The sequence below is a fragment of the Erinaceus europaeus genome, chromosome 3, assembly GCF_950295315.1.
Source record: "Erinaceus europaeus chromosome 3, mEriEur2.1, whole genome shotgun sequence".
Taxonomy (NCBI): Eukaryota; Metazoa; Chordata; class Mammalia; order Eulipotyphla; family Erinaceidae; genus Erinaceus; species Erinaceus europaeus.
The window spans coordinates 121064766-121082658 of NC_080164.1; the positions used below are offsets into that span (position 1 = coordinate 121064766).

General features: G+C 38.8%; 1 protein-coding gene across 1 annotated transcript in view; it reads left to right on the plus strand.

Moving 5' to 3' along the window:
* The first annotated feature begins 957 nt into the window (after positions 1 to 957).
* The window catches only part of AMBN (ameloblastin), a 56803-nt gene continuing 39867 nt past the window's right edge, over positions 958 to 17893 (plus strand). The window contains exon 1 of the mRNA XM_060188455.1: positions 958 to 1057. Coding sequence (XP_060044438.1) covers positions 958 to 1057 — 100 coding nt within the window. The remainder of the gene's footprint in view (positions 1058 to 17893) is intronic.

A 17893-nucleotide genomic window follows, 5' to 3' on the forward strand; every position in this document is an offset into this window, starting at 1 on the left:
TTGATTATACACAAGTCACATAAACATACCCTGCTAAACCCAAATTCATCACAGCTCCAATTCAGTCTTTCTTCAATGTAGTGGAAAATAGAAAATGCCTGTGATCATTCCAGTGTTTACACAAATAATGTCAAAAGGAAGTCAAAGGTAAGACGAAGAGAGATAGATGTTTGCACAGGTTGTGATTAAAAGAACTCACTTCTTAGTGGCCCAGGATATTCACAGTGGATAATACAACAGAGTAGTATGCATATGGTCCCTAGTAACAAATGTGCCCTCTCTCATTAATGAATGAATCTTAAATATATTTATATATATATTTACTTCATAGTATCAAGGTAAGTTACTTAGTGCATTTGCTTTTGCCATGTTCATGACCCAGGTTTGAGCCCTGGTTCCCACTGCATTGAAGGAAGCTTCAGTGTTATAGTTTCTCTCTCTCACTCTCACTCTCTCTCTCTCCCCTCCCTCCCTGCCTTTCTATCTGAGAAAATCAGCCTAGAGCAATGAAGTCCCAGTGATGATTAAAAAACAAACTTTCTGGGCTAGGCAGTGGCACATCTGGTTAAGCATACATGTTAGAACGTTAAAGGATCCAGGTTCAAGCCCCTGGTGGGGAAGGGAGAAGCTTCACAAGTGGTGAAGCAGTGTGGCGGGTGTGTCTCTCTCTCCTTTATCTATCTATCTGTCTATCTTCCCCAGCTCTCTTAATTTCTCTGTCTCTATCCAATAAATAATAAATATATAAATAAAATTTTTAAATGCCTTCTTACTTTTAGATCAACAAAGAAAATGCCGTGCCTAGAACTCTAGTGGATCCCTCTTTCCACCTTCAGTAGTCATCATAAGCACTCTTACAGGTCTATCCAGGATTTTGCCCTCACTATTAAGCAGCAATGTTAGGGACTGCCCCAATCTCCAAAAAGAGGCTAGATCATCCTGCCCTCACACTCAAGGATGACTAGTCCTGAAATGAATGCAGCCTTAAATGTCCACAGCTGTGGCCATGAAATTCGATCTCAGACCAATTGGAACTCTGAGATTACACAGGCTCTGTGTAGATAAATAAATATATATATATATATATATGTATATGTGTATGTATATATGGGCCCTGGGTCAGGTGGATGGGGTAAACAGTTAATTTTATTCATAGATTTTTTTTTTCAAAAATGGAAGCTACTCTCTGCCCTAATCCAGCTTTCTAGCCCTTTACTCTGACACCATCTTCTCAGACAATATTTTTGTCCTACTCCATGTTATCTATCAGACTCAAGCAAAAAACATTATAGTAGTAGATTCCTAGCAACATGCCTAAAATGGACTTACTAGCTTCTTGCCACGCTAAGATCCCTATTCTCATCTGCTCTACTCTTTCTTTTATTCCCATTCATTAATTATTTTTCCTCACTTTTTATCTTGCTGTTTCAGCCACAAAATTGCCGACACTATCATGATTCCATCCTGACTTACCTGGGTAGATGACCTCACCAGTTTGTCCCAGAACCTCACCTCTCTAGAGCCCTTCCCCACTAGGGAAAGATAGAAACAAGTCAACAAACCAATGCCCATGTCCAGTGAAGAAGCAATTAAAGAAGCCAGACAGGAGTCGGGCTGTAGCGCAGCGGGTTAAGCGCAGGTGGCGCAAAGCACAAGGACCGGCATAAGGATCCCAGTTCGAACCCCGGCTCCCCACCTGCAGGGGAGTCGCTTCACAGGCGGTGAAGCGGGTCTGCAGGTGTCTATCTTTCTCTCCTCCTCTCTGTCTTCCCCTCCTCTCTCCATTTCTCTCTGTCCTATCCAACAACGACAACAACAATAATAACTACAACAATAAAACAACAAGGGCAACAAAAGGGAATAAATAAATAAAATAAATATAAAAAAAAAGAAGCCAGACCTTTCACATTCTGCAGCCCAAAAAGAATTTTGATCCATACTCCCAGTGGGGGATAAATGATCAGGGGAAGATGACCAGAGAGCTCTGAACTCCAATTCCATCAGGAACCAAAGAGAAAGGAAGAAATAGGGAGGGACATTGGGATGTAATAATAGATGTATATGTGACTTAGAAAGGAAGAGAAGATGGGAACTTAAAAAGGCAAATATATACAAATCTAGACAGATAGTTGTAGAAATAATAGTTAAGCCATATCTTCAACCTTGGAAGAACTTCTATAACTTACAATGGAAGGATTGGGGATCCAGAACTCTGGTGAGTTGTACCCCCATTATCTTATAATTTTGTAAATCAATATTAAATCACTAGTAAAAAGAAAGAGAGAGAGAGAGAGGGAAATAAAGAAAGAAAGATGTCCTGTGATGAGCCCCAGATAGCATCAAATCGATGGGGCTTACAGTCAACAATGTTTATACCCCTTTCCCATATTAGGGAGCTACTCTCTTCCCTGATCCAGCTTTCTGGTCCTTTTTCCAGCCATGGCATCATCTCCCCAGACAATAACCTGGATCAGATTTCAGGCTTAAGGAAAAACAAAACAAAACACTAGTATAGCTACAGGCCCTTTGAAATATAACTAAAATATGCCTACTAGCTATCTACAAAATGGAGGACACCTCCCCCCCAACACTTCATCTGCACTATTCCAGCCTTTAGGTCCATGATTGGTCAACAATTTGTTTGGCTTTGTATCTTAACTCTCTTTTCAGCCACCAGGTTCCAGATGCTAGCAGGATGCCAACCAGACTTCCCTGGACAGACAACCCCACCAATGTGCCTTGGAGCTCCGCTTCCCCAGAGCCCTTCCCCACTAGGGAAAGAGACAGACAGGATAGGAGTATGGATCGACCTGTCAAAGCCCATGTTCAGCGGGGAAGCAACTACAGAAGCCAGACCTTCAACCTTCTGCGTCCCACAATGATCTTGGGTCCATACTCCCAGAGGGTTAAAGAATAGGAAAGCTATCAGGGGAGGGGATGGGATACGGAGGTCTGGTAGTGGGAATTGTGCAAAGTTGTACCCCTCTTATCCTATGGTTTTGTCAATATTTCCTTTTTATAAATAAAAAATTTTTTAAAAAAGAAAGATGTCCTATGAAGTTACTACTAGAATCCTCCTAGTGTGTTGGAAGTGATAGGCCCTGAAGCTTAATCCTAAACTTTACTTGTTTGATAATAATCCATTTCTGTCACCCTAACAGACCATGTCTTTCCTTTCCCTAAATTTTGTTTCCTTATTTTTTTTTTGCAGTAATCCCAAATGTTCTTAATCAAAGACAAAAAGGTCATAATAATACCTACATCTTGACCAACCTGAATACTACAAAGTAGAAGAAAATAGTGTAGCATTATGAGGTCATTCCATATGAACAATGCAAAAATATTTTTGGAAAATTGAATTCTAATTTACTTTCTTTGTTTTTTTAACTTTTTATTATTGTATTTACTATTGTACAGAGACAGCCAGAAGTCGAGAGGGAAGGGGGTGAAAGAGAGGGAGAGAGACAGAGAGACACCTACAGCATTGCTTCACCACTCGTGAAGCTTTCCCCCGGCAGGTGGAGACCAGGGGTTCACACCTGGGTCCTTGTGCATTGTAGCATGTGCATTCAACCAAGTGCGACACCACCTGGCCCCTATTATTTACTCTTGACAAGTAGTGCATATCAAAGTTTAGAGAATCGTAATCTTAAAAAAAAAAATGTGAGCCACACTGATAACTTACATCTTTTCCTTGGTTAGTGAAATTAAAATCAAAACCATGATACACAACCTCACAACTGTGATAATGGCCTTCTCTTTCTCTTTTTAGCACAGTGTCAGAAATCAAATCCAAAACTATACATATAAGGTATGTGCTATATTGCTCAGTCATCTCCTTGGTCCCTATAACTAAACTAGTAGTCACATGAAAAAAATGATTACAAAAAGAAGTGGCATTAATTTTTAAGATTGATTTATGAGAGAGAAACAAGAGTGTCACTCAGTTCTGGTATATGGTAGGGCTGGGGATCGAAGCTGGGTTCTCTGGGGCCTCAAGCATACGGATCCTAAGCTCTAACACAGAAGCATCTCCCTGGTCCCTAAACGTTATTTCTTTTCTTTTAATATTTTTACTAGTGATTTAATAATGGTTTATAGGATCATAAGATCACAGGGGAATCGTTCCATACCACACCCACCACCAAAGTTCAATGCCTCCCCCCGCTACCCCCCAGTTTCTTCTTCTTCTAGCGTTTGCCCTTCTTCCGTAGCCAGTCAACAGCGTCAGGTTGAGCCTGATGTAAAGTTTCGAGACCTCCTTTGAATCTGGAGAGGTGGCAGTCGTTGACTATGTGGGTCATAGTCTGTCTGTAGCCGCAGGGGCAGTTCGGGTCGTCTCTGGCTCCCCAGCGATGGAACATAGCGGCGCACCGGCCATGGCCTGTGCGATAGCAATTGAAGAGGGCCCAATCATAACGTGCTAGCTAGGTCAAAGCCGGGTTGACGCTTGCAGGGGTCTGTGATGAGGTGTTTGTTCTTTACCTCAGCTGACTGCCAGCTCTGTTTCCAAGAGACTGGAACAGAGAAGTTCAGTGTAGGCGTAGGGGACCAGATTGGGTGATGAGACGTCAAGCGTTGGACAGGGTGGGCGAAGATATCCGCGTATATTGGCAGGTCCGGTCAAGCGTAGACGTGGGAAATGAACTTAGATGATGCCACATCCCTAAGAATATCTGGTGGGGCAATGTTGCTAAGAACTGGCAGCCATGGAACCGGGGTGGAACGGATGGTTCCAGAAATTATCCTCATGGAGGAATATAATTTGGAATCGACCAAGTGGACATGGGGGCTACAGAACCATACTGGGGCACAGTATTCTGCAGTGGAATAGCATAATGCCAGAGATGATGATCGTAGTGTGGAAGCGCTGGCGCCCCCAGTGATAACCACTAAAAGTCAGTTTACTTTTTAGTTGCAGATGAACTTATCAAAAAAGATCATAAAATTAATTTTAACAATATTTTACCTAGCTCTCTATATATGTTATACATGTGCAATACTTAAAAATTATCTGTCTTACCTTTTTTCAGTTACTAAATTTTTTAAATCAGAGGTGTATTTGTATTGCAACCCAATATTTATACCTCAATTTATTTTTGTTTAATTTTTAATTATAAATATACCTCAATTTAAACCAGACTCATTTAAGGTGCTCAACAAATACATGGAGAAGTGGCTACCATGTTAAACATTATAGGTTTTCAGTGCAAGAAACTATTCTGTATAGTACTGAAATGATAATTTAAAAAAATACACATAGAATAAATCCTACATTGAACTATGAGAATAAATTAATTAAAATGTGTCAGCATTAGGTCTCTGTAATTGAAACAAGGCTTTAACACTGCAGTGGAGGTGTACTTTCTGCTCAATATTTTTGTAAACATAAAACTGATTTCTTAAAAGTCTATTTATTTTTTCTATTTATTTTTAATACATATCCCACAACTCTGGTTGGTATTCAAAATATTTGCAAATTGATGTGGTTAACTAAATTGCTAAGATATTGAAAATACCACCCGCTCGCTACTGGCTAAGATACAAAAACCTAAAATTGTAGTGAACCAGCAAGAATCTAGGAACAACGGGAGGAACTAGGTACTTCCAGTAATAAATGAAATCTCAAATATGATAGCTATTAATAAAAAAAAAAAAAACAGTAAAAAATCAACCAGTCAGGAGGAAAGGTGATTAAGGGCAACATTTAAATGAAGTGTGTCAGAACAAAGTGTCAGTAAAAGGGCCAAGCAATGGCACACCTGGTTAAATGCACAAACAAGGAGCCAGTTCAAGCCCCTGGTTCCCACCGGCAGCAGGAAAGCTTCACGAGTGGTGAAGCAGAGCTGCAGATGTCTCTCTTTCTCTCTCCCTCTCTTTCTCCCCCTGCCCCTCTCAATTTATCTCTGTCTCAATCCAATAATTCAATATAAAAATTAAATATATAAATATAAAATTAATAATTAAATATAAAAAACAAAGAGTAAATAAATTATGAGTGTTTCATATCACCATGGAGCAACTCAGAAAGAAGGAAACCAAATTCTATAACTCCTCCAGCTGTCTTTGAGTATACCCAAAGACAGTTGGAGGAGTTATAGAATTAAATCCCTGCAACCAATTCCAAATTTTTTTTAATTTATTATATTTATTTATTTTCCCTTTTTGTTGCCCTTGTTGTTTTTCATTGTTGTAGTTATTGATGTCATCGTTGTTAGACAGGACAGAGCGAAATGGAGAGATAAGGGGAAGACAGACAGGGGGAGGGAAAGATAGACACCTGCAGACCTGCTTCACCGCCTGTGAAGCGACTCTCCTGCAGGTGGGAAGCCGGGGGCTCGAACCGGGATCCCAGTCCTTGCTCTTCCCTTCACTTGCGTTTAACCTGCTGTGCTACTGCCCAACTCCCCCCAAAATATTCTTAAATAAATTCTGTACCACAAGAAAAACTTTAATTATCTCTGTTAATCAATCTACAAAAATGAACCTGTAATTTTCTATCACTGTGGACCATTTTTCTGTCTTGATAACCAGAGAACTGGTATGAGAGGATTTGGTACTTCTTTTCCTCATCCCTCCCATTCTGCCACATCATACTACAAAAAGGGGTACTTGGGAAGAGAAGGAAAGGGAAGAGGAAGCGTTTAGGTATAATACCAAGTGGAAGACAAGCTAAGACGTGATCTGTTTTGGGAGGATTAAAGTCTGACTGTCTCATAGGTCCACACTCCTGGGCTGAGACACATTTCAAGGAGACCCAAAAGTAGGGAAGAAAAAGAACTGACAACTTGCTCTGGAGAACAGGCACTACAAAGGGGCGGGATTCTAAGTTAAAGGAGCCTTAAGTCCAAAAGGAAGCATTATTCTGTTGTTATTCTGTTTGGTTTTTTCCTAAAAAGTATAAAGCAATATTGAAACAAACTGCCAATTACAGAAGAGATGGAAGGCTTTTTCTCTGTGAGTAATTAATACTGTAACTGTACCTGTGGCCACTGTACAGGGATGTGGGTGGGAAGAGACCTGTCTCTGACCTGGAGGACCATTTTGTACATGCTTGCTGGCACCGTGTGTGAGCGTTTAATAATGCACTGTCTCTCCCCATCCTTGTTCACTTGGACGGATGTAGTTGTGGGGTTACAGAAACTCACATTCTGTAACTATGCACACAGTCTTGATCACTGCTCCCATCAGACTCTGTGTCAGCAAACTTCTGCTTAATTACCAGTCATTACCCTCTTCACAGCCAGTCTGCCTCCACACACTGTAATTGTAGCCTGGTTTGCTTTTCAAAGAACTGTCTCATCTGGCTACGTGGAAAAACAAGTTGTCCCAACGCAAACTTCCTCCACTGAAATATGCTTAGGGAAGCTTTCACACTATTCCAAGCAAGTGTCTGCTGACAGTTACTTTGAAACTTAACAGTTTGTATTCTCACATCTGATCTCAGTCTCTGAACCATTACTGTAGCATGCAGATGAATTTTCTTTTTATTTTTTTTATCTTGGCAAATTAAGTGCTTTAAAGAATTCAAATTGAGGGTAAGAGAGTGTTCGAGGGGTATTCTGTAATGAAGAGTACACAAAAGACATAATAAAAAAATAAAATAAAAAATCACCTTCCCTTATGTTCCTTTTTCGTGCAGCTCTATTTTTATTAGTAGTCGCACCAAATTTCAGACCTCGAAAGTTCATAATCATCATGATTTTTTTATTTAATATTTCCCTTATTTTCTGCTTACCATGGCCAATAAGATGCCAATCCCTTCCATGTCTGTTTCAATGCTCTTACAAAATGGTAGAGATTAGATGAGATTATGTTTATAGAAAACACCTGTCAAGCTCCCTAGCATGTTATAATGCAATAGACTGTATGGCATTAACAAAATACATTTATTATTACTGATTTATTGTAACTATTTTCCTGTTTTCTGAGTTGTAAGGACAAGAGAATTTAACTTTCCGTTTTCAATTAGAAACTACAGGGAAATAGAATTTACCAGCCAATAACTAACTTTAAATCCTTAGAACTTAATTCCATAAGCCATATTTTGAAATCTATATAACTAAGATGCTAATAATTATCCTGTATCATATAGATTGATGAGTATAAAATAATATATAAATTTAGAACAGCTTGTCAAAATATAAAGTAATATATAAACATACAACCTTATTTCTGACCTCTTTTTTCTCAACTACAATGTAACAATAATCAGGCTGAATAAGGCTTAAATGTTTTTGATTGCAAAGAAGATTTAGAGATGTCTAGGGGGGAAATTCTGTTTAAATATGCAGTTTTCATCTCACAGGAGTAAACTGAAGCAATATAACAAACCTCTTATACAAACAACAGTTAAAGGAATTCATCACTACCAAACTGGCCTACAAGAAAGATTACAGAGACTTGGTGTTGAAAGAAGTTACCAGTTAGCAGTATCACGACACCTGACACAATTCATAAAATGCCAATACATATTTTATACCAATAATAGCACTAAGGGCCAGAGAGAGCATAGGAGAGGGCATTGGTCTTGCTATGCACACAGTCCAGGCTCACACTTCACTACATGCAAGTTACTCTGGTGTCTCTTCCTCTCTCTATTTTCCTCTGTCTCTCTGAACAAAAAAGTGGCTCAAAACTATGAAATCTTGACTCAAATAAATACATAAATACACAGATATTTATATATTTATATTACTTGAGACTAGATTGCTCATCTTTCCATGAAAAACTCCCACAAAACCATTCTAGTGGTTGGTTGTGTTTTGATTTTGTGATTACCAAAACTATTAGCCATTTGTACATTTTCTTTTTTATTATTTATTCCCTTTTGTTTCCCTTGTTGTTTTTTGTTGGTGGTGGTGGTGGTGTAGTTATTACTATTGTTGTTGTTTTGAGGTCGTCATTGTTGGATACGACAGAGGGAAATGCAGAGAGGAGGAGGAGAGAGAGGGGGAGAGAAGATAGACACTGCAGACCTGCTTCACCACTTGTGAAGCAACTCCCCTGCAGGTGGGGAGCCGGGGGCTCCAATCAGGATCCTTACGCCGGTCCTTGCGCCAATTAATCAAGTTGCAAGACCATCAATATACAAAAAACATTAACAATTTGCACCATATATATCAGAGCTATTTTCTCCATTGATGTTGATTTCTCTACGTATTTTTTCACGTAGAAAGTACTGTAATTTTCATGCACTCAAGCCCATCAAGTTTCCTTATGGAGTCAATCTGCCATGTTACTTTTAAAATATACTTCCTTTTTTTAATACAGTCAAGATAAACTATATTACAAAATTTCCTAACATACACACACCAGCAGCACTTAGAAATTGTTACAAGGTAAGATGTAGGATGTGATAAGTGAGTTGTGTTAATGTCAGCCTCCTGTCTGTCATAGTGTACTATATAGTTATATAATGTTTCCTGTCAGGGAAACAAAAAGAAATGCATAAGATTCCTTTTACTATTTCTAAAAATTGCATATGAATATACAGTGGTTTCAATTTTTTTTTTAAAAAGTTTTATAAATAAATAAATAAATGTACTTCCTTTCCTAGGATTATCTATGGTTTTGTTTCCACAAAAGAACAATAGAGCTCTCAAAATCTTTATCACACGCACCAAATGGCACCTCCAATGTCCCAAAGGTCCCAAGAGGCAAATGACCGACAAGTGAATCGAAGGTCCAAAATGGAAAAGAAAAGAAAAGAAAAGGAAAAAAAAAGTCCAAATGGACTTGGATCCCAAATGGCAAAATGCTCAAAGGACAAGCAAAGGACAGAGAATGTCCAGCTGTGCATATATATGGCGACTCACCCAGCCCTAGAGTGCGGATGACTCCTGCCGGCCAGAAACTGTTTCCCCTCACCAGCTCAGTGTTTAAGGCAGCAGAGGGGATGCGGGGAGAGGAGGGGGCTCCCGGGCACAGAGCAAGCTCAGCGGCCTCAGCAGGGCTGGGACTTTGACATTTGTTCCCGGGTCCCGTCCTGGAGCCTCGTGCCCCGGCGCTCGCACCTCTGACCACGGCTGTCACTTCCGGTAACGTGACCAAGAGGGCGGAACTGCCGGGCAGCCCAGGTCACTCCTGCCCAGCTTAGTGAAAAACTTTTAGCGGAAAGGAAGGCTCGGTGCTGCCAGGACTTGTAAAGGTCAATTAATCAAGAAGCAAGGACTGGTGCAAAGAAATTGACGGCATTCCCACAATGGTCCATGTTCCCAGGGGGATAAAGAATGGGAAAGCTGGGGAGTCGGCAGTAGCGCCGTGGGTTAAGGGCTCCTGGCGCAAAGCGCAGGGACTGGCCTAAGGATCCTGGTTCAAGCCCCCTGCTTCCCACCTGCAGGGGCGACACTTCACAAGTGGTGAAGCAGTTCTGTAGGTGTCTATCTTTCTCCCTCTCTGTCTTCCCCTTCTCTTTCCATTTCTCTCTATCCTATCTAACGACAACTACAAAAATAAAATAAAATGATGTGTTTAAAAAATGAAAAAAAAAAAAAGAATAGGAAAGCTATCAGGGGTGGGGATGGAATACAGAGTTCTGGTGGTGGGAATTGTGTGGAGTTGTACCCCTCTTATCCTATGGTCTTGTCAGTGTTCCCTTTTTATAAAATAAAGAAAAGGGGAAAAAAATCATGGTTAAGTTTTGTCAGGGAAATTGCAACTATAGAGAGTCAGAATGGCTATTTCCCCTGGTATTCCAGGGGAAAAAAAGATTTTAAGACAAAAGTTGTTACTGGAGACTAAGTATTTGACAGTAATAAAAGAATCAATTCATTTAAAAAAAAAATTGACGGAGCTAGGGAGACAACATAAAGACCTCCCAGGGAACCGATTGGCGGTCCTGGCACGTGAGGGTGAGAACACTGCCACTAGGCTGCTGTGCTCACAAGGCTGGAGGCCCTCTAGGATTCTGCAAAAGGTTCCGCAAAAAGTTTTTGCAAATGACTTGCATGCCTGGGGCTCTGAAGTTCCAGGTTCAGCATGCAGCACCACTATAATAAGCAAGAGCTGAGCAGTAGTATGGTTTTAAAAGATTTTTTTATTTTAAATTTAAAAAAAAACTGAAATTTTCACAGATTCCTGGATAGTAGGCTTGTATGATCAAGAAAAAAAAAAAAAGAGCGAGAAAGAGAGAAAAGGAAAAGAAACACCTAATTTCAAGCTGGAATTTAGGTTTTATAAACCTCTGGGTGGTGGTGAAGATGGGGTCCAGTTACCTGCCATCTGGCTGAATAATTGTCACAGCTTTTCACTCACTGAAGGGGGGACAGTCACTTGGAAATAATGCAAAACAAATGACTACTGCCAAAATTGGTAGTTTTGTCCCATGTAAAACGTTGAGAGAACATCATGAAACACTCGGGCTTAGAGGTCTAAAAGTTTGAGGTTAACATCCTTAAATAATCCCTCCGTGGATGGCTGGCTCCCAGTTTACTTTTCCCTCCTGTTACTCATAGGTCAAAGGATAGGTTCCTACATTGTTACTCAGTACTTTTTACTGTGTGACAAGCTCCTAGCCAAAAATGTGAGAGAGATACACAGAGAGTCTGCAATGCTTGCATTCTGTTGTTTACCCTTAGTACAACTCTAAAATACTTTGACCAATTTACCTAGGTCCAAATCCAAATCAATCATTTATTATGTATGTTACTTTGGAAAATTTAATTAAAATATTTTTTACTTAATACATAACTCACCTAAAACCCATAGTACATGACTATTCTTATCATTTTATTACTCGTTTTGCAGGTGACATTTCAATTCATTTGGTTCAGTGAGTACACAGCACAAGTCAGAAGAGTTAAAACTTTTTTATTTTCAAATTACTAAGCAGTTTCCTCTGAACCATTTTAATCAAATAATTATTTTTCTACTAATTCAAAGTGTGGTCTTCAGCGGACCTGCATTCCATATTTGATATGTATTTGTAGTTTTCTTTTTTGATACATTTAGTTTTGTTTTGTTTTGTCTTATCTTGTTTTGTTACCAGAGCACTATTCAGCTCTGGCTTATCGTGGTGCGGGGGATTGAACCTGGGACTTCAGAGCCTCAGACATAAGAGTCTATTTGCATAACCATTATGCTATCTACCCTCCGCCCTCACATTTTCTTATATTTCCAATAGTTTTCCTTTTATGTAATGCTATTTTCCTCTGTACAAAAAAAATTACATAATAATAATATGTGTTTTACAAAGTATATATTAAATTAGCTACAACTGTCATAATTTGGGTAATTGGTTAAATAATATATAACAGGAAGACACAACATAATGTTAATTTTTTAACTTTACAGAGGTATGGTTTATACAGAATATAATTAAAGTATTCATTGTCTCAAATTGATATTTGTATACATTATCACCCATCTAGTAAATTAGCACATCCATCACCTCACTACTTTTTCTTTGGTGCAAAAATGCAAGTTCATCTCTCAGCAAATTTCAATTACACAATAAAATACTAGCCACTATAGTCACCATGTTATACATTATATCTTCACACTTTATTCCTCTTATATCTGAAAATTGTATGTCTTTTACCACCCCTCTGGGATCATTTCTTTTTCAACAGCTGCTTCTCTGAGTAGAAATTTCCTCCTCCCAGAGTTCTTTGACTTTGAGATGGATCTTGGCCTCCCTCTGCTGGCCAAACAGTATCAGCAATTCAGAGAACTGAGAATGAATTACAGAAGCCAGACCTGCCACCTTCTGCACCCTATAATGACCTTGGGTCCAGTTCTCCCAGAGGGTTAAAGAATAGGAAAGCTATCAAAGGAGAGGATGGGATACGGAGTTCTGGTGGTGGGAATTGTGTGGAGTTGTACCCCTCTTATCCTATGGTTTTGTCAATGTTTCCTTTTTATAAATAAAAAAAAAAGAGAAGAAAATTTTTTTTAAAAAATCACGAACAAGGGGGTTGGGCGGTAGCGCAGCAGGGTAGGCACACGTGGCACAAAGCGCAAGGACCAGCTCAAAGATACCAGTTGGGGGGGGGGGGAACCGCTTCACAAGCGGAGCGGTGAAGCAGTTCTGGAGGTGTCTTTCTCTCCCCCACTCTGTCTTACCCTCCTCTCTCAATTTCTCTCTGTCCTATGGAACAGCAATGACAGCAAGCTAAACAACAAGGGCAATAAAAGAAAAAAAGTGGGGACTGGGTGGTGGCGCACCTGGTTGAGCACACATGTTACAGTGCACAAGGACCCCTGTTGGAGAACCCAGTCCCTAGCTGCAGAAGGAAAGCTTTGCAAGTGGTGAAGCAGGGCTGCAGGTGTCTCTCTCTCTCTCTCCCTTTCTATCTTCCCTACCCTTTCGATTTCTGACTGTCTCTAACCAATAAATAAAGATAATTTAAAAAATTTAAAAAGAGAAGAAGAAGGTGGATTTGTGGTGCAGGCACGAAGCCCCAGCAATAACCCTGGAGGCAAAAAAAAAAGTCATAAACACAGCAATCACCCTACATGTTTGTACTTCGTCTGCTAAATTAAAACATGGTTATTGAGCTGAAGAGGCAGAATAATGGTTATGCAAAAGACTGTCAGATCTGAGACTCTGAAGCCACAGGTTCAGGCTCCCAATGAACAAAAGCCAGAATTGAACTATGGTCTGATTTAAAAAATAATAAAAATTAATAATAATAATACAATTATTGAATGCCTGCTATGTAGCAGACATGATGATATGTGTCATAGATACAAAAATTTTCCCTGTTTTGTGATTTAATAATAATTATAAGATAATGGGTAAAATTCCATACAATTCCCACCACCAGACTTCCACATCCCTTCATTGGAAGGTTCCTATTTTATTTTTTTAAACCAGAGCACTGCTCAGCTCTGGTTTATGGTGGTACAGGGGACTGAATCTGGGACTGCAGAGCCTGAGGCATGAGAGACTCTTTGCATAACCATTATATTATCTACCCCCCCCCCATTCTTTATCACTCTGGGAGTAGGGACCAAAAATCTTTATGAGGTGCAGAGGGTAAAAAATGTTACTTCTGTAATTGCTTCTCCACTGAACATGGATGTTGGCAGGGTTCATACCCCCAGCCCGTAGTTCTATCTTTCCTAGTGGAGTAGGGCTCTGCAGAGATGAGGTTCCAGAACACAAGGTAAGGTCGTCTGCCCAGGGTGGTTAGGAAGTGTCATGGTAGCATCTGCAACTTGGTGGCTAGGAGGCAGTAAGACATAATATAGAACAAATTGTTTAATAAACAAGAACCCAAAGGTAGGAACAGAGCAAGTGAAATTACGACTGTTGAAATGAGAAGATACTAGGAAGTATGTTCCAAGGGGCCCAAGAGTTTAGTAATTTTCCCCTGAGCCCAACAGCTAGCATGCAGTGGGCTGAAAGTAGGTACAAAATTATAAAATTATAATTTTTAATTATACAAAATTATAAAAACTATTATTGCTGTCCATGAAATTTCCCTAAACTTTTTCCAGGAAATTGTCTAGTTTAATAAGACTTTTTTTTTGTTGTTAAGTATTTAAGAAACACCATCCAGCTGTTTTGACGTGTCCTATTTGGTGTGAGTTCCTCTAAGACCACTCTCCTTTCCCACTTGGGGAGTAGAGTGAGGACAGATGATAAGGTTTTCTTTTTTCGTGTCTTTAAAATATTTGTATAAGTCAGAAACAGAAGGATGAATATGGGATGATCTCACTCTCAGGCAGAAGTTGAAAAACAAGATCAGAAAAGAAAACAGAAGTAGAACCTGAAAAGGAATTGGCGTATCACACCAAAGTCAAAGACTCTGAGGTGGGTGGGTGGGTGGGGAGAATACAGGTCCAGGAAAGATTCAGAGGACCTAGTGGGGGTTGTATTGTTATATGGGAAACTGGGGAATGTTATGCATGTGCAAACTATTGTACTTACTGTTGAATGTAAAACATTAATTCCCCAATTTAAAAAAATTTTTTAAAATATTTGTACTTAGAGATAATAAGTTTCAGGGATTAAATGTAAGAAAAATATGTAACATGTTTCTTCTGTACTTCTTACCTATCACTACTATAAAACATATGAGATTCTTCTTTTAGCAAATAAATCTTATTCTCTAATATTTAACCAGTAAAGAGTTATATTACCATAAAAATTAAATACTACTCCAGCCTCTAGGAAAAAAACTTAACTGGTGCATACTTATATCAGACTATAAAAAGATTCTATCTAAGTGAAAAGCATGAATATTTTCAAAAATACCCTCTGGAAGATACTGAAGCATTTAAGCTTCAAACTTATTTTAAAGTATAGCAATCATCTTAAAGAGACATAGACAAAAGGAGAAAAATAACCAAAAATTGTAAGTCTAATAAAAATATCGCAATCAGTAGTCCAGAGAAAAATTAGATACGTTCTTGATTCTTTGCTTACATCGAATTTAAAGAATTGCATCATTGCAGGACAATGAAATTTCACAAAATAAGAATTAAAGTAATCTACTCTTAATCCCTTTATTGTGTGAGCAATAGTTATCTAAACTGAGCAGATACAGTAGTGCAGTGGTTAAGTGCAGTTGGTGCAAAGCACAAGGACCAGCATAAGGATACTGGTTCAAGCCTCCAGCTCCCAACCTGCAGGGGGCGTCGCTTCACAAGCAGCGAAGCGGGTCTGCAGGTGTCTATCTTTCTCTCCCCCTCTCTGTATCCCCCTCTTCTCTCCATTTCTCTCTGTCCTATGCAATAATGACAATAATAACTACAACAATAAAACAATAAGGGCAACAAAAAGGTTAAATGAATAAATAATAAATAATAAATAAATAAATAATCTCTACGGATTGACTCTCCCCAACATAAAACCTGTTTACTTCAAATCTACTCTATTGTGTTAGAGTTGCTGTATAGAGGAGCAGGACTCCCAAGCAGCCCTTTGAGAGTTTCCAAACCATTCTTGCAGGTATTTTGCATCCTCACAATAAAGCTGTTACTGGCACAAGAGTGGCAAAGGTCAGCTCTGCTAAATGTTCTGCAATGCATGGAGACATATTAAACAAAGAAGAATTGGTTCACAGCCTATGAGACTTTCAAATATCCCACAAGATTTTCATAGGGGTAAATAAAACAGTTAGTTTGAGTCTAGGAACCAATTATTTCTGTCAATACACAATGTTAATACACATATGTTAGATTTGTATCTTCCTTATACTCGTGGGGAAAATTTAAATTAGTTTTTGTTCAAATGTTCTCATTTTACTATGGAAAATTACAAAGACAAGCAATACCCAATGACATCTGAGTCAATGGCCCACACTTTTATTATTGCATTTATAACTGACATTTGAATTTACTATAGTGAAAATTTGAGATGCCACTAGAGGTCCGTTGAGATATAAGACATGTAAAGATCTCACCAAGTTTTATTTATAATTCTATGTTAATTTTGTCTCTAAATAGTAAGAAATATACACTGTATTATGGAAATGTCTTACTGTTATTCTAGCTACCTTTCTTTTCAATCTTAACATTCCCTAAAGTTCACCATAAAACTTCTCAATTTCCTGTGAATTGCTATTGTTTTATGCAGTACTCTCTAATTGCTTGTTGACTATTAAAACATTTGGTCTCTGTGGTCCATTTGTATATTCAAGACAGAATGTAGTCAAGGGAAGTAGACTTGCTGGTGTAAGTTCAATCCCCAACACCATTATATAAAGTAAACTCTCCCTCTCCCTCTCCCTCTCCCTCTCCCTCTCCCTCTCCCTCTCCCTCTCCCTCTCCCTCTCTCTCTCCATCTCTATCTCACTCCAGCACTAAAAAAGCGATTTTAATAGCGCGGGGGGGGGGGGGCACACCCTGTTGAGTGTATGTGTTACAACATGCAATGAAGCAGTACAGCTGGTCTTGTCTTTCTCCCTTTCTATCTCCCCCATCTGAGAGGCTTTGTTTTCTGAAATTCTCTGTCTCGTGTCCATCCCATGCAACACAGGAAGTTATTTGGACACACACTTAGCAAAAGGCCCAAATGATTAGCTAATAACATACTTCCTTATTTTCTGGTATCAACATTTGTAATTTGTTTTAATATGTTATCCCCACTGCAGTTAAGGTTGTTTCCTTCTTTCTCTTATCACATATAGACAGGACCACTCTATCATTACTAATCCTAGAACTATTTTTTATTCTGGTGTTCACAGAAACTCTGCTATTTCATTTCCTCTACTTCTTCAGTCTGGCTTTTAATTTTATGTCTACTAAATTCTGCTTTAGTCATTACGAGTAGTTACAAACATCTGACAACCCCATTTTGGTTACCTGTGTAGTCGTGTTCAAACATCACATATAGCAATATGCACTGCTTATTATATTTCCTTTTGCCTTTAAATTACAGTAAGCACTGTGTATTTATATTTAATGTAGCTTTTAATTATGTGTACATAATTAAATGAATTAAATTCATCCAGATTAAACTTTAGAAAAGGAAACATTTAATATAAAAAAGGGTCCAGGCCCAGAGATAACAGAAAAAAATATACCACTGGCCATTCCTACTCTCAGAGAGTCCTTTTACTGTCTCTTCAAGTCTCATTCATGTTTTGCTGCAATGGGATTTTTGAGATTGTACATGTTTCTGATGCTCTAATCTCTGAAGTCTTGTGAACCTATCAATTTTAGGTAATTTCACCTCAAGTATGCAAACATTTCTCTGTGAACATTTTTGCTATATTACTAGTAGCCAGATGGCAGTTTTGCTATATAATGGGGGGGGGGGAGAAGAAATGAGAGGCATTCTAAAGGGCATTATGCATAAAACTTTCATTTGGTCTTATACATTTTTTTAGTCGTCGATCTTACTAGGAGTATGAAATAAGAGAGTGCAAAGCCAGGTGACATGCTACATGAGGAAATGATAGCACTGCAGCTTTCAAAGAGTTGATTTCTTAGTTCCTTA